The sequence below is a fragment of the Brugia malayi genome (assembly GCF_000002995.4).
Source record: "Brugia malayi strain FR3 genome assembly, contig: Bm_v4_Chr1_scaffold_001, whole genome shotgun sequence".
Classification (NCBI taxonomy): Eukaryota; Metazoa; Nematoda; class Chromadorea; order Rhabditida; family Onchocercidae; genus Brugia; species Brugia malayi.
Window position 1 is genome coordinate 7310659 of NW_025062475.1, and position 21498 is coordinate 7332156.

Genomic DNA, 21498 nt, shown 5'->3' on the forward strand with positions numbered 1-21498 from the left:
TCATCCATGACACCCGTCGATCCACAACCATTTTTCTCCTTGTCACTACCACCAAAAGAGAAATTCAAATTGGCCATTGTAAGCACATTTTCTGTATCCTGTTGTATTTGCTAAAATTGCGCAGGCGCCTCGTGAGCTTTTAATTTTTAATCTTAGATCACAAAATAATTTCAATAATATCCCTCATTATCATAGTCCTTGATTCTAAATTTTATGAAGAAAAATTGGAAAAAAAACTCATTATTTTTCAGGATAATGCTGGTGACAGTCTTTCGAAACGTCAATCCCGTCGTACAGTGACGGTGTTGGATGGTAATTATCGAGTAAACTCTGCAGAAAATGAACGTTATCAACTATCCAGACAAGATGCTTCCGTTAGCCATGCTCGACGAAGTCCTTTGGGAAGGTCGTTACTCTCTTCTAAACCTTTAATATTCCACTAGCAGTTACCATAGTAGTCCGTTAACTACATTTGTAAATTGGGATTTCTTTTGCAAATTTTGGCCTTGCTGTTATGTAACAGATGTGGAAAGCACTGGCCTTCAAAAACATCTTTACTAGGTCTTCTAGATATTCTTCCTAACAGTTTTCAGTGCTCGTGTTACGAGTCTGCACTCTCTAGTCATTATCAATGGTGACTTTTAGTTAAACTTAATATATTTGTCTAACCATTAAATTTGACACTCTGCTTTCCCTAAAGTTGGTGAATAACAAGTCGTTTTGGTTGTGCCTGTTAAATTGACTTTTTTTTGTATTTTTATGCCAGGTCAATTTTTATAAACATTTACTGGAACATAAGAGCGATTAATGTTCAGATTTTAGATTTTGTTTTACATTTTCGAAATCAAAACAGTCACAACAGTTTATCGCTTCTTCGACTAAACTGTTTTGGATGAGAAATGATTGTTTTTCGCTTTGATTAGATTCGCTTTAAGTCTTTTTTTTCGCTTTTCCATTAATGTAAGCATATCACGATTGGCCTGGAGCATACGACGGCGACGTCGACGACGTCGATCTTCCTCTTCGTCCGTAATACTATATGTTTCGTTCTGTACATCTGCAAGCACTTCTCTGAATGCTTCCTCTAATACTCCGAGCACTTTCTTCGGTTTAATGTTCTGCAGATACATTGGATTTGTTACGTTGAATGTTGCTGTGTGCTTACTGAACAACGGCTCAGTGGGCAATACCATTGCTGTAGACCAGGTACAGCAACAAAATAACATAAAGTAAAGCATCTTCAAGGTAGTTTGAACACAGCTGGACGAATTTGAGGCACCACCCATTTCTGATGAAGATGATAAACCGCACTGATTTATCTCCAACATTAATAATCATTTTATACTTTTAGTTTATCTGCCTCTAATTTTTATGTCTTTTCAGTTCCTTTGCAACTCACAAATTTTATGACTGTGTATGGTCAGTCTTCTCCTCTTTTCATGTTGAATAAGTCGTGTTGAAATTAATAACACTTGCAATGAGAATACACGTACAGATAGCATTAAGGATTGAATTATGACTAGTTATTTGTGGAGGAATACTTTCAGTGTTGTTTGAACATTTGAGGAAATGTTTTGTGAAACACCGATAGAAGGCGAATGTATCGATTTATTTGCCTAGTCTAATGATGACGTCTGTTATTTTATTGCTTGTTTGCTGCGTGAACTTACTTGTCTGCTAAATCCTTCCTTAACTTTCTTCTCTGTTTACAATTTTTTTGGTAAAATGTCATCTACGATTCGTTATTGATTGTCGACATTTTATTAAGCAACTTAGGGATTCATTTCTCTTCCATTCTAGCATTCTTTTCCATCCTTCAATAATAGTTTATATTTTATACCTATTTTTTCCACGTCCTTTTTCACTTCTTTTCTCGTTACATTATGTTCGTTTCCATCGTAATAGAATTTAAATAAGTTATATTAGGATCCAGGTCGACCTACCATGCCACATTTGGTATCACAGTACTAGAATTGAAACGCAATATATAGGTGTACTCTGAATTGTAAAAAATTTATTTTGAATGGAATGATTTTTGACCAAAATATTTCTTTGGAATGATTTTAACCAATATATTGTTATTTTCCAGTTGACAAGCTTACCGAATCACAAAATTTGTCAAAAAATCCTTCCCTTAATGAATAGCTTTGAAATACTCCTACACTGCTGAACTTATCATGAATGCACTTCTTAAAATTAATGAGAATTCGAAATAATTTAAGTCGGAAATTATTCAGAAGAGAGACAGCTGTTGATGTTTCTTAATTATAGGAATTTTAAATGGATGTGGTTATATGCTTGATGCCGCTCAAAGACGGTTGTGAACCGAACAATTATTCTAAGCTTGCCTGGTTTGGATGTACTTCATTTAAGAGATCTCTTTTATCTGTCAATGACCTATTTCATAACCATATTTTTTTGTTCTTCAAGATGGAATGAATCGCTGTCTATCAGCGTTATCGAGCTGTGGTGGTGTCCGCACTTGCACTGCAAGAGATCTATATTTCCACAAGAGAATCTAATAATTCTAAATATGAAAGGAACAGAGTGTAGTTTTTTTCTGGAAGTGAAAGCCAGAATTTATGCAACAGCTGTTCATACACACAGTTATTCTTGATATTTTTAAAATCAATTTTCTCCTCTCTTTTCTTTCAATCATTCATTATTTTTTATTCACTTCATTCGTTCATCTTTTCTTTCATTCACTCCAAACTATGCTGATCGGAGTATTTTGATGGTAAAATATTTGATCTATGATCACATTTTCCTTTTTATATGGCATATTCCACAATATGAATTTCTTTTCAGCGTGCTAAGTTGATGATATTTCGCACATCACTTTGTTATTTATGAATTGGCCATCCATTTATAGAGACAGATAGAAGCTCATTTTGCCATTAAGAAAATGTTGTAACTAATTGTGAATCTATTAGTTGCGATCTACGGTCTTCAGTCTCCTGATGCTTGCCAACAATGGAAAAATTGAAAGAAAGGACCGATGTTACTGCAATTTTCATTTTTCATTGCACTACTTCCAAATCATCATCGTTACGGCCAGTGACATCATCATTTATAATCATGCAGTTTCATCTGTCGTCGGAGAGCTCTGTTTTTTCTTTTTTCATTTTTAACGGTCCTTTCTATTTTTCCCGTCTCGCAAATGTTTTCTTGTTTATTTCAAGTTCGTCTTACTGCTTCTAATAGCTCTGTGATATCAACTCTTCGGTCTTATTACTATAACAATTCAAAGAAAGTAATGCTGTACGATATCTTTGCTGGAATAAATCTTCCTTTCCTAGAAAAAATCTTCTCTTTTCTTTCCCAGGTATGATCCAAATTATAGAGAATTATTTACAAATAGAAAAAAGAACGACATATCACATCTTGAGGCTTTTGCCCTTGTTAGTAATGCTAAGTTGTATGAGTATACATTCAGGATCAAATGAACTTGAGAACTTTCGCTTTTTCAAATTTAGTTCAGTCTTTAAATTTGCTTCTGAATTTACTTTTTATCTTTCTGACAAACATCATTTTTTTTTCTTTTTATATATGTTATTCTTATATTTCGTTCTATCTTTTCTTTGCATTGTCAGCGACCACATGAATTTAACCATCCACTTATTCAACAAAATTCGTGATGAAGATCTTGATTACTTAAAATTACTTGATTACATACGTTATCAAGCATTATTGATACTACAAGAAACCTGCCTCTATTTTATTCTTATTTGGACTTTCCCAGCAGCGAGTGGAAATAAGAATTAAGAGTGATCGAATGTATGATTTAGTTGGAATGCATTATTGTTCGGATGGTTATTTCTCATCTGCATCTGAAATAATGCCATCTTCCGATGATGAAAAGCGGCATCAACAAACGATAGCAGATCACTTTCATAGCTTGAATGAACTGGAAAAAGAAACAAGCATCGAAGTGCTGTAAGAATTTCGTTTATCTGAAAGTTAAGCAACACCTCTATTCCCTTTATTGAATCTAAAGAATTAATTTATATAAGAGATCCTTCTGTCGACTATATTTTATCGAATTAATAACCGTTCAGGGCAGGAATAGTAATTATTAATATGTTCATGATTGAATAGTAATTATTAATATATTCATGATTGCATAGTAATTATTAATATATTCATGATAGTAAACACTGATAGAATTAGAGGTGTTACGGTATTGTGTCCTCGATTACACGAACTGCTAGAAGAATTGGTGACTGACCTTCAATAAAATACAGTAATTGTGATGTTCCAGGAGTTAAGAGTAATGGAATATATAGTTTAGTTGGAACACATTATTGTTCGGATAATCATTTCCACAAGTCTTTACGTGATAGGAAGTATCAGTAAAAGCTTCATTGCTTGTAAGCTAATTTTTAAAGGTAGTTTTAAATTCTTTCTCGATTCTAGGGACATCGACAACAACTGCATGTTCACCTTTCTTCGAGGAAAAGATTTTTATGAAAAATATCTCATCTTTTCCAAAACACGATTGCAGTAGGTTGCGAAATAAAATAAAAGTTTGCTATAAATAACCAAAAATTTATTCTTTTGAACTATGAATTTTTTGTTAAAGTCCTGCAAATTTAAAATTGTTAAGTTAGCATTGTTTAGACCAATATTTAAAAATTCATTCTTCAATTCTTTTTCTGTTCTTAATCAGAATTGAGTGGGTAGTCGAATTTTCCAGAAGCGTAGCTTTTAAGTGAGTATTAAGTGAGCACACTTCTTACGTGTGGAAAGACATTTCATACCTTATATTTCGTTCTTCCGAGATATTTGTTTTTGCGATCAATTAAATCGTGGTATTAGGCACTCTCAATCTGTACTTAATCTGAATGAATCTTAAATATCATTAAGGATAGGTTCCAGCTGAGATACTTCTCATGCCTATTCATTTACTGGATTTTTGTTGACATTTATTTGTAAATGATCGACCGGAATATGTACTTGACAGCTATTAAAGCGACTCATAACTCATACAGTATTCTTTATTTGCTGTGATCGCTTCATCTGCATATAATGTCTAACAAATTTACTCATTTTAAGTAATATGCATTCAAGAAAAGGTATGGAAAAGTGCCAGTAACAACTTTGAAAGGGATGGAATTGCAAAAGAAAGGCATGAGAGCATCGCTTCAGTTTTATTCATATTAGACAGAAAAGGAAATAAAGTTCTTAGAGCGAGAGAAGAACTTCGCATTTGTACTTTTCTTTATTTTTGGATTCGACTTTCATTCACACATAAACTTGTTTCTTATCGATGACTCAATCTCCTGAGTTTCTGCAACTAAATAAATTCAAAATATTCTTTCCTTTCTGGATTACTAATAGTATTATATTATATAGTGGAAATCTTTCATGCAGGTAAACTCGCTGAAGGTAATCTATCACATGATTGTTTCGTTTAATTAGATGAAAGCTGCATGTCCATGGTTCCAATTTTATCGTCTTAGTTATGACTCAGGAAGGGAAGAGAAAGCTACGACTTTTTGATTTTATTGAAGTTTACTGAGATGATAGATTTGTTAATGGAATTCTAGGGATCTTGCCCTGACATTTTCTTATGAGAACGGACAGCTTTGGTCAATACAGTATATGGAGAGCATTAGGAAAGAATTGAAATTTTTAAATGAGTGGTACGATTCAAAAATAAATTCTCCATGCATTGCATAAAGAAAAATTAATTAATTAGCCAGGTACGTAAGATTTTATGGAATTCGTAGGAAATTTCTCCTTGTCTTTACCGTGGAATGTTAGACAGATTTGACATCATTAAGCTGGCTATTTTACGATATGATGGGAATTCGTTGACAAAATAGAAGAAAGAGAATGAAGTTGCGTTTTTATGGAGTCGTTTTCTTCTTTCTTTCTTCTTTATCTTAAAATTAGTTCCAAACAGCTCGACTTCCAATTTTTTCCAGACTTAAAAGCTGAACTACTTAAAATTACTTACAAGCTTATTAAATTAATTTGACTTCGAATTTAATGTTTAAGAATTTAGATTACAGATGTATTTTAAAGCGAAATAATGAACTTTGTCTGCATGCTAGCAGGATACTCCACAAACAAGACAAGTAAAAGCAGCAGTAGCACATGAATTACTTTGGGATATTTTCAAAGCAATAGCAATAACCATTTCGGTGCTGCAAATCTCCTAATGAGATTGGTTTACACGTTATTCTATTACCTTGCTCGTTGGATCGATTGAGTGCGCTGTTAAAGTTAAAGTATAAATCTGCGAAGATAGTTGAGTAAGGATGTTAACTTTCATAGCAGCTGTTTGAAAGATGCTCTAAAACAATGGAATCTTGCAATCTATATGAATGTAGAGCGTTCATTTTGTGACGTTTTCTCTCAAAATCACTAGATAACCTCCTTAATTGTTGGATTGAATTTTAAATTTCATTTAATTAATTGGGGATCATCATATCTTGCTTTCTTCTTTCTTTGTATCATACTTTATCAAGGATACTAAAGTTACGTGGGTGTCCAATGCTCATGATAACTGTAACTGTTTAACAAAGCATGATCGAGTATCATCTCTCGTCTACCTCTTTTGGCTACGATTGTCTGCTTTTTTCTCCTTTCTATAGGATTGATTTCCCTCTGAGATTTTTCATCATTTTTATAACTGATTGATTCAACTTTCTAATCCTAACTTCATTGAAAAAGTTAAGAAGTTTTATTGTTGTAAAAATCTCATTATTTTAAAAGTAGTGACAGTTAACGATGACCTTTTTTAGAGAGGTTTTTCATGTAATTTTCTAAGAGAAATCTTGCAAATAATGTGAAGCAGTGACAATTAACGATTATAAAAAGTTTTGGTTGTGTGCTAATTGAAATGATCTTTGGAAATTGTAGCCCGGTTAGATGGACGACATATCTTCATAATAGTGAAAATTATTAATAATTAATGGAAATAATGATCGATTGATTTCACTAAGTTGCACAAAAAGCATTTGATATGGAAAGAACTGAAAACCGATCAAAATTATAATGAAATTAATAACAGTCTTTGTTATTAATTTCGTTATTGCAAAATTTTCAATAGTTTACATGTTATTAATCAGAAACCATCTTGTTGACAATTATCTTTATGATATCAATATCATTAAATTATCCTTGCGGTGAAATTATCTTATTTCTGACAATTGTCGCTGGAGTACTGTACTGCGACGGTTGATTTGAGGAACTAGGAAATCTGTTTTCGAAGAATTAGAAAGAAACTTAAAAGATTGGACTATACAAACTCTCTAAACTTGGACTTTTTTGCACTTAAGGTTTTGGTTGATCCGTAAGTTGTGATATGCTTTATTCATCACTGCTATTTCTTTGAAAAAATCAAGAAGCATGGGTATGTTTGTATTTTAAATAGAGCAAGAAGAAAGGGATTGAGAGAAACGGGACGATTTATTGACAACTTTTATGATTTTTAATTCTTGATTATATTTGCTTACTTCGTCTACTGTCCAATCCCGCATGGCATCAATGTGTATAGAGATGCAAAATAAAGCCCTCAGAATATAGCAGTCCTCATTAAATTCTCTTTCATTCAGCTAAGGGAGGGACAAAGGTCAGTTTTACGGATTGCCGATATTGTTAACTGAAAAATAGTTATAGGACAGACGATTTGTGGTTCGAGTTGGACGATGATGATTTGGATTGTCGCTTGAGCCCGAGTTCATCATCGTTATATGAATCGACTCGTCTTTATCAGTCGATGGATTCTGGCGCTGCCATTCGTCCACGTCGTCCACCAATTGCTCTGCCGCCACCTCCGCCACGTTCTGCACCACCTCTGAGTGATAACAGTCAGCAGCACACCATCGATGAGGTTTCTGCCACATCCCTTGCACTCTCAGAATCAAATCCAGTACGCATTAATGATATTGCGACCACAACGGCTACATGCAGTAATGCTTTGACAAGACAAGTCAGTACTGTGGAAGATCCGTGTTTCCTAGCCCACGTGAAGTCAGATCACACCACGGTATCATCATTATTTAAACTAGCTATGATTTAGCATATTAGCAATTTATCACTTGTCTATTCGCTTTCAATTTTTAATTTTTATCTTTAACAAGGTTATAGCTTAATATAATGGTTTGTTTACGTAGATATTTTTTATTGACATGTAAGGGTGGTCAATTACTAATCTATTTTGTTAACAAAATAAATTTGAGAAGAAAAACGCTATGACTGTTCTGTCAAGATTCGAAATTCATGGTGGACTTACTAAAGTTTTTTTACTTAGATCTTAATTTATTCTGAAGTTTTTAAAAAACGATTTTGGACATAAGAGTTAATAAACTGGCGTAAGAACGCTTTTTATGTACCGGAGAAGCCTTTCGTTGCATGTTTAACGAATAAAAAAATTTTGGTGTGGGCGTTCCGAACGACTGAATTTGGCTAGCGCTAGTAGAGTTTTTACGCAAGATGAAGTTGTAGAAATGAAATAGATATAAGTTTGATGTTGGTAGTGAGCGTATAACAATAAAGAAAATTATTCCTTTTTGTAGGAGTGGATGGCAGAAACAGAGTTAGCATACCATTTCTCGATATCTTTGAGCAGGCCCAAATTTTATCTAAATGTTCTTTTAAAAATGGTAATCTACTGTCTTTGAGCAATCTCTTCCAAATCAGGTATTGAGCATCGAAAAATTTAAATTAGTTAGTCAAAACAATCTTTTTTTTTCTTTCCGATTTTGAAATAAATAATTCCTTCACAGTCTGCCTGATAATTCTTCAAGTGAGTAACCCGTTTTTTTCTTTTTCGATCCATACTTCTGTTTGAAATTCCCATTATCTATTTTTCTACAACTTATCTTTGATAAAATATTTTTGATACAGTTATTTGCACTCTAGCTAATATTTCAGGCCATTTCCTATAGATTATTATGTGTAAGTGCCACCAAATAGATAACATCAATTTAAGGGACTTAATTTAGATCTATAGTTGAGAGAATAAATTAATACTTTCCTTTATTTTATATGACCTTTCAACTTACGTCGATTGATATGTGTAATATCTGCATATCATGAAATTTTAATCATAATTTCATGAAGTCAGAACTTGATCCTTTGCGACTAAACCTTTCATGTTTTCAGTTCTTTTCCACTTAATACATCTCATTTCGGATACTTCGCTTGTATGTATTCAATTGGAGTTGTTTTCAGTTTAATTTCTGCCATATTTATTTACCACATAACCTATTACTACTCTTATTTGTAAAAGGAGGAAATATTGAGATTTAAGAAGTTGTGATAGCTGAAAAACGAATAATTTGGAGAATGTTGTTTCAGGCAAGCGCAGAAATACGATTGCAGCAATCCTTGTCGACACCGTGCCCGGATAGCAGTGGTGATGTTGCTAATAAAGATGATCAGTCATCGACATCCCGGAAGGTCTCGTTGATTTTTTCAAGATTATTTTTAGCTTAACGTTTTCCCTTTAGCATTATTGTTGTTCGTTTTATACTGCTTATACATTTCTTTTTTTTTTAAATCTCCTGATATAATTTCTGATAAAATTTCACTTTTTTCTTCGTAGCTCTGTTGTAATAATGCAAATATCCTCAAAAATCTGAAGGAGAGGACCCGATTTGTAGTCTTTCCTGCTATACGGGGCGCAAATGATTGCAGTAGAACTTTATAGCGTAAGAGGGCGTTTGAAATATCATCCAAAAAGTGACAACAGTTTTGCTTTTATACTGCCGCCGAGGTTCTTAATGAAGTTTCTGGATTGAACGAAGAGAAAATTTGTAGGATCTGTCTCTTCATTCATTTTTTGTTTCCATTTTTTATTATAACAGTCATGAGGCAGTGTAGAGATTACAAAAAATGTTTGAGAGAGCAATATAGAGGAGCTACCGTAATATAATTATTACTAGTATACTTCAGTCGTGTTCGTAGACATTTGCTGGTTGAAATTTTTCTACATTAAATTAAGTTACCGTTTCTTTCAAAAATTATCTCAAATATTGTCTCCCTATTACTGAAATGAGAAGATTTATATAAGTTCGGTTCAAATCATTGTTCTCCAAACGCTAATTTTCTATTTTTTAAATGCACATTCTCATGTTTATTAATCTACAGAGCACTTTTTAAGTGAATTCCAGGAGAGGAGTTAAGGTAGCATAATCAAAAGACAGATCGTGATAATTACATAGGAACTATATCACACTCTAATTTTTGTTACTGAAAGGGAGAGGTTATTACTATCTAGTTCGATATCGTTTAAAGTGCATAACACAATACTTTCGAAAAATAATTGCTGTAACTGTTTTACCATATTTTCTGAAAATATTAGTGATGATCTGCTAAAAGTTGCGAATAAGTTATTTTCAAAAAGGAAGAGATGAAAGTGGAATGTGAGTGTTCCGTGGAGAAAAGCTTGTCTAAATGCTTAAGAGGGTAGATGGGTATGCTGTTGAATATTTCAGAAAATGCAATTGAGATTCGTGAACTGAAATAGCCTTTTGCATCAAATATGAACAAAAAAAAATTGAAAAAAGTGGGAATTGTTGAGACCATCAAATGCTTACACACGTATACACCTACATACATACACATACAGTGGCACCGACATACATATGCATACTTACATATATAAACATACATGGCTTGTTAAGGTGATAGAAACCTTTTGACGTCAAACTGGTATGGGAATGTCGTCTCTATGTCATTTGCCCATGTTTTTCTGTCATTTGCGGAGCCGTTGCCAGGACTCGACCTTTCTCTCACGCTGTAGCTAGAAAATATGAATATTTTGGAATTTCATATGGGTAGACATTCAAACAAAATGTGAATTATGAACGAAGATATATTCGCGAATTAGTGAATGACCTGATCGTGACAGTTGTCTGTGGTTACATTACTAGTAGTCTCGTTCGCGTTGGTTTCCTAACGTTCCCTAACAAATAATTTCAATATCACATCTAGTTTGTAATAAAATATAACAAATGTGGAATTTCAATTGGATTTGCAGGAATTAATTTCCATCTAATCTCAAAATATTACCTTAGCTGGTGGATCTGTTAGTATTTCATCTATTGTTACTGTCAGTTGTTGTCATTACTTATATGCTTCTTCTGGTCTATGCAGAATATTATGTGTTCACGAGACATGGTAAAGTAGCAGACTTCTGTTTCTGCACCTGTCTCCTTTTGTCTTCTAAAAATAAGAGGCTTTTATTCGATATTTTAATCAGTTGAAGCAATCTCTTTATGCAGGAATCAGAATACAGACGCTTCAAAAGTGAAGGTTCATCAGCAGGAGTTTGCTCCTTACCGGCACCCGAAATGGACGTTACTATTGATGACTTGTCTCCAATAGCCGATCCACGTTCATCATCGCCTAGTCGTCTCAGTTTATTCCAGGTACTTTGAAATGTTTACCATAAATAAGTAAATCACATCTTGTTAAAGAAGCACAACCGAATAGAAAAAACCGGGTTTGTAGATTGTCGCCGTTGCAGGATACAGTAACCAATGGACCATTAACGAAGCATTCACATACAGAACAGGTGATGATGATGCACACATTAAAGACTAAGTTATCAAAATATCAAAATTTCATTGATAAAGCATTCGAACATATTGCTCAAGGCAGCGATGAACAGATTATTGAGGTTTCTTTTATTGTTTTTAGATCCAAAATTCAATATTTTTTGGAATAAAAAGTCAACTGGGTCAACTAGATGAAAGATTAGATAGGCGGTCTGATCTAGGCGACATCTCCCAACTAAGGAATTGGAAACTATGTGCATTGCCTTACCCAACATGGACGTCATTATAAGTATATCACAGAGGACTGTCCAAATATTTTCATAAACGATGAAATTTCAGTGTATCCATCAACTTACAAAAATACTAAGAAATTAAAAATATATAACTAGGAAACAGTATGCTGAATATCAGCATGCATCGTTGATAATTTTTAGAAAACTATTTCTGGAACCAATTTCAAGTTAACATACAAATAGCATTAAGTATATTTATAACTGAATAATGTTACTTATCCGTATTGTCTCAAATAGTATAACACGCATAAATTATTTCCAAGATTGTATTGCTTCATTCATAACACACTTTTTGACGTGGTACTCAGATGGCCTGTTTTCCAAATGCACTATGAAGTAATTGACCTCGAAAAGATCCATTTTTCGAAAAAAAAAAATCATTCTCCCGATCTGTGTTATGTCATGGATTCTCAGTAAGAGATGCCTTTGGTTCTGAGTGTACCTTTTTGCTGACTTTTTTTTTAATGACACATTTGCTTTATATGTGCAAGATGTGGAGATAGGGTAAATTAAATAAATTTTACTAAAAAAAATTGTGAATAATGGATGGCAAGGGAAAAAAATTATTTCTCGCAGGGATGTACAATAGTAGCAAAGGTTATGACGAAGGCATGGATGTTTCCGAAAATCTCACATGATTTGTCATATGCGCTGTGCGATTTTCTACGTGATCAAAATTACTTCGATTCTCTCATTATGAATTTTATTAAGGCACAGACTTGCGAACCTGGTATGTTTTGAAATTCCCAAAAATCTTACCGAATTTTCAGGCATGATATTGTTTTTTGTCGGCTAGGATAAATGGTCACATAATGATTATTATTAGAAATCGTATAGCAAAAAGTTCATTGGGGAATTTGCAATTGTTTATCAACGGAAAGAAGAGAGATAGTCTCTGTGTCTTATTCCAATTTGTATTAACGAAATCATACTGTTTGAGAAAAGCAGGTGAAAAAGTAGGTGGAAGTATCAAAAAATGATAAGTTTGATTCAATTTCCAAATGAAATTGAATTGTTTTTAAATTTCTTAGGATGGTGCCAATTTTTGGTACAAATGGCCTGACGTGCGTTTTTTGATTTTAGAAAAGCTGTTCTGTGTTCTGCGACTGTTGAATAAGTTTATGGGAAAAGAGGTGCAGGAGACATTCTTCTTCTCTCACTTATTTTTAATTCCTTTTCAGAATTTCATATCGCAAAAAATGAATGTCTTTTTTTATTTTAATCTATGGTTCTCTTTCTGCATTTTGCATAGTTCGATTTTGGAAAAGAATTGACTGGATGAAGCATTTGTTTTACAGTCCGGTTGGCGTGTGGACGTGTATTAGAGGAATGCCTTTCATTGAATAATCGAGAATATGTGGTTAATAAGGGTTACTTGAAAAAGTTGATTGCAACAGCTGAGAAGCTGAACAAGAATCCGGAACAACAGCGAATGTCGTTATCGATCATGGAAAGCTTATTCAAGCATTCAACTGCTACCACTTACAGGTATTTTAAAACAGAAGAGAGATGAAGATTCTCACTAATATTCAAAATTAACTCTGACTGATTAAGTTTGTAGTAAGTAGAAGTGAAAAAGACATCTATGTAGGAAATATGTTTTTTCTGTTACCTGTTTTCTTTTTTTTTTGAAAGAGTTCTTTAGCTATCAGCAATAATATATAGTTGCTTCTCAGAAAAAGTATGCTGTTTTAGGCTAATTGAATACGGTGTTTTGGATCATATCTTGCTAACGTGTAAACGTGCTACTGATACGCCTATTACTTTACGGCACGCTGCTCTCGCACTTGCTAATCTGTCATTGTACAGCTGTTCGGAAGCAAAAAAAAAAATTATTCAGAAGAAGGTATGTTTGACTTATCAGATGGTTTACTTTGTCTCAATTTGTTAAAATTTCATGTTTCTTTCGATCAATAATTTGTTCCTCCTTTAGTTGCCATTTAAGGTGTCATGCTCATTGATACAACATGTCATTAAATGTGCTTCAAAATTCCAATTCAGATGTATTTTTCTGATAGCACATTGATCTGTTATCTTGTATTCATCTGTCTCTTCAATGATTCATGACAAAATCCCTATCAGTGGTTGAAGCAGAATCCCTTTTTATCTATCAGAAGTATATCAAAAATCCTTTCCTCCTTTATGTCTCATCTGCGAACGGTTTGACAACTGTATTTGGCAGTGACAAAGTTAATGAGAAGCGATTGTTAGCTGTAAGATTCATGAAAGATGTGGAAAGGATACAACTATTGATTTATCTTTCATCTTCATCCCTGTACGTTGTTGATTTCCTTTAACTTTTATATCGTTTATTGGTTTGCCCACAAAAAATCTTTGGTGCAAAGAAACGGTTTGTATTTTTCATCGGACAGTGATCGATTCATTCAGACTGTATGAATCATATTATAGGATTTCGTTTTTGCAGTAGCATTATTTACTATTTTGAAAAAGTATTTTATTTAGATTCTTCTTATGCGATTTAAATTTAATTCTTCAATTAATCCAAAGTCTAATAAGACAATTTGTATAGTATGCTTGCTATTTATTAATACTAATGGAAATAATGAGCCTGAGCTTTTTCTGGAATTGTTTTTGCATAGAATCGTAATCAGTAGTAACTAATTTGTGAACTTTATCTAATCTATAAATTTCAAAAGAAAGAGACTAGAACTTATTAAAACCTGGAAAGAAGAATAATCGTGAGGCGTAAAAGTACTCAAATATGATAGTTACAGGTGCCGGATTGGCTCTTCTTGCTAGCTTCACAACCAGACGATATAACACGTTATTACGCATGTTTAGCAATTTGTATGCTTGGAAGTACAAAAGAAATGGAAACAGCGGTGAATAAATCGGGTACTTTAGCATTGGTAGAACCATTCCTACTTGCTCATCAAGCGATTACATTTGCTGGTGATCATTACAAGCATTCACAAGGACGACCAAAAGAATGGCTTGAAAGGTTACCTATTACTTATTTATTCCTAATATACATGGCAATTAAGTTTGGGAAGAATAAAGCTCCATCACTGTTGAGTACTCGAAAAACGAAGGAAGCAAATTCAATAAGATCATATTCCGGATCACAAGTGCTGTTTTACTGTTGGAAAACGTTGGTTACGGTAAATCAGCTTTATTGTTGTCACAAATGATTTCCTCAAGCATTGTTTCCCATATAAATTTTTACATTCCTTATTCTGAATCAGTCTCTATACCTGTGCAATTTCATATAGATAGAAAGTGTAGATTGTTATCGGTAATTACCAGCTATATCTTTGTTGTCAATTAAATAATGAACCTGGTATTCCATCTGCTGATTTGATTTGAAACAAAAATGCGTGGATCATATTCTGATGATTATATTCTGATAATTTATTGCCTTTGCTACTGTTGAATTTTTAATTACTGGCTTATCTGGCCCACTAATATTTATGTTTATCGATTAGTGCATGAGTCTTGAACTAATCTTTTTTCTGCTGTCTATCCGCCTCTAGAAATCAAATTCTAGTTTTGAGCTCTTTCTATTATCAATGAAATGGTGATTTTTCTTATTTTATCCAAAATGATAGGAAAACATTTGTAGGAAAAAAAAGATAGCAGAATGACAGCAATATCATGTACACATGATTAAATTAAGCTTTCAAGGTGGTGATCATTACTTTTTTACCATGTGTAGTGCAATTGTTTGAGGAGTTTCTACTTCAGATTGTTACCGATGCTTAAGTCAAAATGTCGCGAAGCACGCAGTATTGCTGCATTTCACTTTACAATGGAAGCAACAATAAAGAAAGATCAGCAAAAACTTGAAGTTTTTCAAGTAGGTTATCCTGTTTTCAGAATATCTTCAGCAAGAGTCCGTGACATGATACGTTGCTACTCACTCGGAAAATTGTTGTGACTTTCCCACCGGTTCCTTTTTTTATTTTGAAAATGAAAAAAAATCTTTGGCAGTGAACCGAAAATATAGAACATAACCTGGTATTCTTCGAAATCGTTCTAAGAATTTTCAAAGAATTTTTCTTCTTTGCGGAAGAAGATTCTTTTTTTTTTTTTTGAAGAGAAAGATCTTCTGTTGTTTCATTTTAAAAGGGAAGAAAATATTTGCTGAATTTCATGTTGCTAGCAGTATCAAAAGATAATAGTGATGCAAATATGAGTTGCTCTTTATTATTACTTCTATCCCATAAAGCTTTATTCTAACACCTATTTCTCAATTATTTCATTTTTGTAAAGGTAGTTGCAGCATAATTATTCCATGGAAGATTGTCTATGTGAGAGTTGAAATTAAACAGTAAAATTCACTCTGAATTTATAATTATATCGTTGAAAAAAATGGTGAAAGGGAAAAAACTGCAAAAACGAAGTTTCCACTTTTACACGAGCATCATTAGAAAATGAAAATTTGTGAATGTTGGGTTGATCAGAGATCTTGGATTCCGGAGAGTTTTATGAAAAGTCATAAATTTTTGAAAAATATCGTTTCTAGGAGGGAGTAAAGCTGGCTGCTTTAGTTAATTTTCAAAAACTTTTGAATCGGCTGTTGAATTCAAAGAACTTTCATTAGTCTTTTTTAATTGGAGTGAGTTAGTTCACTTTAAACTGTTATTAAATTTTTCAAACAGGCTGCTAAAGAAGGAAACTACGGAAATTGGATTTAAGCGATTATCGTTGATTTTCTTCATTACTTTGGCAGAAATTTTTTTTTTACAAATTTTTCACAATTTTAAACTGTTAAAGAATTTATTTGCGAATTCTTTTTTCAATAATTATGGCATTGCATTGCAGTAATGCGAAAATTGGAGTCGAAATAAAACAGTGCATGACGGTCTGTTTGCATATAGAAATGCAATACATAGATATACCATGCATTTTATGTTTAAAGTGGACTGACTCAATTAACAGATCCAGTTTTTTGTTTTTTCCTGATTAAAAGTAGGAGTGACCTTTGGAATATCCTTATGATGACGTTATAGTTTTCCAATTAACTTTATTCTTCACAACCGTAGCTTATTCTATGGGTATAAATTGTGAAATTATTGTTTACTTTTAATTTTTTATCTCAAATCCCAAAATTATTTTCAAGTTATCTCAAAGTCCGGATTCCCCTATTTTGTTGTATAGCTTTAGTTAATTTGGCTTCAATTTGTTTCAAGTTTTCCAAAACACTTCTTCAAAACTGCTTGATAAATTATGCAGCTAAGCAATATTTTGTAGGGTCATATCGTGATGAATTTGTTGAAGTATTATAGAATATTTTTAAATTCGTCAAATTTTAATTTTGTTTGTTGCATATTGAAATGCACGTATTTTTATACATCATTGGAGTATGAAAATATTTGCTTAAATAGAGTGAAAAATTCTTTTAATTCCGCTTTTTAGTTTTGTAAGACGAATGAGAAAGCCATTAAATATATTAAAAGTAAAAATTCTAACTTGAAATGGTTGAGACTGAATGAAATTGGGTTGGAACTGACTTTAGAACTTATAATTCAATTTATTGAAGGAAATAGGAGCAATAGCAGCATTGAAAGAAATTGCATCAAGTCCAGATGAAGTGGCCGCGAAATTCGCAAGTGAAGCATTAACTGTGATAGGTGAAGAAGTACCCTACAAGCTTACTCAACAAGTACCATGCTGGACAATTGCCGATGTGCAATATTGGGTGAAGAAGGTTAGTTTGATAATCGTAGACTTCCGATGTTCGGTTGATTCACGTCATACTATTTTCCCTTATTTTTTTTATTTTTCTGTTGTTTCTATTTCTTGTTAAAGTATTTTCTTCTTAAAAGTGCTATACATTTTTTCGCACTCAATTTAATTTTTTTAGGTGAGAAAATTATGAGAACGGAATAAAATTCTATACGAATAAAATTCTAAAAGAAATATTCATTTAAAGTAGCTTCAACTTGCTAGGATACTCATCCGAATAAATAGCGCAGTGTTTTTCAACTCTAACAAAGCCTTTATTATATTTCTAAGAAATCTTTATTATTTTCATTTTTCATCTTAAAAAAAGGTAGATAAGTAAAGTATTTGAATTAAACATTGGAAAAGAAAATTTTAAGGTCCGAATGTGAAATGTAAATCTTGTAGTTATTTGCTTATAAAAAGTGATGCCTTTGTTCATGTATCTTAATCAAATATTAGAACTCTGTGGACTTATTCTCACCAACCAAAAATCCTCCCTTATTATCTTATATTTATTCAGATTGGCTTTGAATCCTATGCAGATGCGTTTGCAAAACATATGGTTGATGGTGATTTACTGTTACTGCTAACTGAAAAAGAGCTTGAGCAAGATCTTCAGATGTCTTCTGCCCTTCTTAGAAAACGCTTCATCCGCGAACTGGAAAGCCTTAAAGCGAGTTTCTCCTCTTTCGGAAATACAGTTTTATTTCATAGAAATTAATCCATCTATTGAGTGAGTGATTTTGCTTAAAACATTGTTAGCTATATGGAATATAGCTAACAATACAAAAAAATATATATATATATATGTATTTTTTTTTATATATATAACGATTTTATTGACTATAATTTAAATGATTAAATGAATACTTGACCACCAATCGATATTTGTAAATCCATGATACTTCCAGATCGCAGCCGACTACGGAAGTGTGGACGAAAGTCAGTTAGATCAGTTCCTGATGTCGTTAAGTCCCGAATTATCAGTTTATACATATCAAATGCTTGGTATGGGTCTGAATCGTAGTTTGTTACCGTCCTTAACTGATGAAATGATGAAAACTGTGTGTGGCATGCATAATCCTATCCATAGGCTCAAATTGAGGCAAGCATTGCAAGGTAAGACGATTAAGCCAGATCTAGATTTTAATATAAATTCTTTTAAATGAAATCATATAAAAGTTTATAACCTTGTAGAATTGTGAAAATTGTAGACAGCAAGCATATCGATGACATTGAAGTTGCGATACTGAGTAAGCAAATTGATGTATTCATAAGTTATCGGCGCAGTACGGGTAATCAACTGGCCAGTCTTATCAAAGTTTTACTTCAGCTTAGAGGATATAAGGTTAACATTTGTTTTTATTTTGCTGCGACTTAGGGAATTTTCTTAACTGAGCTCTTTATTAAGTGTTTTTCCTACGTTGTTGAAAAATATCACAACTTGCCGAAAATATAAAATAAGCCTAGCATCTTGGGCCGCAATCTTTTTCTTAATATGCAGTTTATACTAATAATTCTTAACTACTAATAACTTTTCACACAATAAATTATTTATTGCTGTTTACTATTGTTTTGATTCTTATCAGCGTGGTAATTTTCCTCTTAAAATTTTGAATTAGATTTTTCACTTCTTTAAATATTTCCATTGCGATATTGTAGCTGTGATGTACTTACGGTTGCAGGTATTTATTGATGTTGATAAATTGTATGCCGGTAAATTCGATTCATCATTGCTGAAAAATATTCAGGCAGCAAAACACTTCATTCTTGTGTTAACACCAAATTCTTTGGATAGGTTATTCAATGATCACAATTGCGAAGACTGGATACATAAAGAGGTTTGTAAGAGGTTTCATATAGTAACTGAGGATGGGAACAATTGTGAATTAATGCAAGAGCATTCATATAGTTTTGCCCCTATCATAATTTGATCTTATCTTTCCAATGGAATGTTTCAAACTTTTTTTAAACTTCTCTACACCTCAATTTTAAACTTTATGTAGTAATTTTGAACGTAATTTTGAAGTGACCAAGGACCCAGGACTGTGATGATTGCGAAAGTGGAACTTCTTGGTTGAGATTTGGAAACTTAATCTTAGCTAATGATTTTTTTTTTCCAGCTACGATGTGCGTTTGACTATCACAAAAATGTGATACCGATTTTTGATCAGCATTTCGATTTCCCTGCTGATACTGATTTGCCAGCTGATATACGGCATATAACTCGTTACAATGGTGTACGATGGGTACATGATTATCAGGAAGCTTGTATGGATAAAGTGGAACGTTTTATCAAAGGCGAATTGAATCGAACACCGAGTATTGGTCAACAGCAGGTATGCTATGTTTATTAACAAAATTTCTGGTCGTTTGTATGATGAAGCACGTAAGCTGAGAATGTTAATTGATTCACTGAAAATATGCAAAGTTTTTAGATATGACTTTGACAGTCTAGTTAATAATAAGATGGCATCAATGAGGTGCTGCAGTATTATAGCGTAGTTTTTATGCTGATTGGTTGATTCACCGATAAGACTATTTTCATTATTAGAATTTGGATTTGTTGAATAGTATTCCTTCTTGAAAGAGTTATTTATAATTATGATATTATAATTATAAGCTTATTTCAGACATCGGTGACATCAAGCGCAAGTAGTGGAGCACAACAGCGTAAAGTATCTGCACGATGGTCAATTGCAAAAACAACCCAAAAATGTTCGGTAACAAGGCAACAACACAGCGAAATGTCAAACAACCATTGTATGGTAATCTTTCGTGAAATGCTTTTGCTAGAATTTGCTTGCACTTAGCAAAATAGCGAATATAAGTTATTATGCGAACAATTGTATGCATAAATGCGCTAATAATAAATCTTATTTAATAGTTTGTGTAGCACTGGATCAATTTTTTTTCTACATTTCTCTAGTTAGTAAACATCAGATTTTATTTTACTAACAATGTACAAAATTTTCTACAACTGTATCCTTGCGATTTTCATTAATATTAGATATATGAAAAGTACATCAGGTGTAGCCCATTTTTCAGAACTTTGTACTCATGTGTATCTTGTAAGAAGTAAGAAATTATTGTTACTTTCAGTCACCTCGACCGCCTCTGAAAAGCAGCGCAACAAACAGTATCAACCGCTCGTGATAGATGTAAATCTTCCTCCAAATAGCTATCGTGTATATTATTGAATGAATGAAGAGCGATGTGAAGTTCTCTACGGGTTTTTTTTTTTTTTTCTTTTTTTTTTTTCTTGATGTTGATGTGTTTAATTCAGTTCACTTCGGAAGAAGATATAGATAAGTGCAAATTACTGCTGAACTTTAAAGTCGCTTATAAATTTTCAAATTCAATCTTGATGTCAGCGAAGTCTTTCTGGACAAATAGTTGACCCTCACTTCCTTTATCTAACTTTATATACGGTCACCCGGGATGAATTGTATTGTATCTCTTTTTACCTAAAGAAATTATTTGCTCTGAGTAAAGTTTCCGCACATTTTATGGTTAGTTTTCGAAAAGTTCCGAGAACTAATATGCTCATGACCTTAAGATTTGGATTTCTGAAATTATCCTCGTTACCATTCGGAGGGAACTCACATTAAAATTGAGCACAAAATGTTTTGAGAAGTGAAATATGGTTAATGGAAAACGAATCTGGAAATGTCAAACATTATTTTATTTTTTGTTTACCTTTTTATAACTAATTGAAATGTTGCGTACTTTATTAATAACTACTAAGCTGAGAGAGATATTCAAAGAACTCTTCAAAGAACTCTTACTGTTCACTGAACCAATTTGTTATGTAACAGAATTGGTAAAAATAAATTCTTTGTGATGGAATGAGAAAAAGGAATAAGAAATTATAGCAAAGATAGTCAGTCTATTTGATGTGGAAACTGTATCAGGAATTAGTATAGACATAACCATTTTGTTGAAAATCCAAAAGGTTAATCCGAAAACAGGCGAGTTGCAAGTAGGCAACTTCAATTGTA

The 21498-nt window shown here is 32.8% G+C and overlaps 2 protein-coding genes across 6 annotated transcripts; one reads left to right on the forward strand and one right to left on the reverse strand.

The window, feature by feature from the left end:
• Positions 1–6: 6 nt before the first annotated feature.
• Positions 7–20697, forward strand: Bma-tir-1 (Uncharacterized protein; the record flags this gene model as incomplete). Of its 5 annotated transcripts, none has more annotated exons than XM_043076921.1 (19): positions 7–78; positions 252–406; positions 7630–7999; positions 9313–9414; positions 11241–11387; positions 11486–11638; positions 12386–12539; positions 13108–13297; positions 13505–13655; positions 14545–14771; positions 15515–15626; positions 17313–17480; positions 18018–18170; positions 18409–18616; positions 18712–18845; positions 19183–19338; positions 19621–19836; positions 20131–20260; positions 20600–20697. In XM_043076921.1, 19 exons carry the CDS (start codon positions 7–9, stop codon positions 20695–20697), a joined length of 3096 nt encoding a protein of 1031 aa, XP_042932855.1. The 5 variants fall into 5 exon arrangements, with proteins under 5 accessions (XP_042932855.1, XP_042932856.1, XP_042932858.1 ...); XM_043076922.1 differs by having other exon boundaries at positions 20131–20265; positions 20600–20653; XM_043076924.1 differs by lacking the exons at positions 7–78; positions 252–406 and having other exon boundaries at positions 7730–7999.
• Bm10677 (Uncharacterized protein) lies at positions 879–1328 on the reverse strand (the record flags this gene model as incomplete). The annotated part of the gene is made up of 2 exons (XM_043076923.1): positions 879–1118; positions 1191–1328. 2 exons carry the CDS (start codon positions 1326–1328, stop codon positions 879–881), a joined length of 378 nt encoding a protein of 125 aa, XP_042932857.1.
• Positions 20698–21498: the final 801 nt, after the last annotated feature.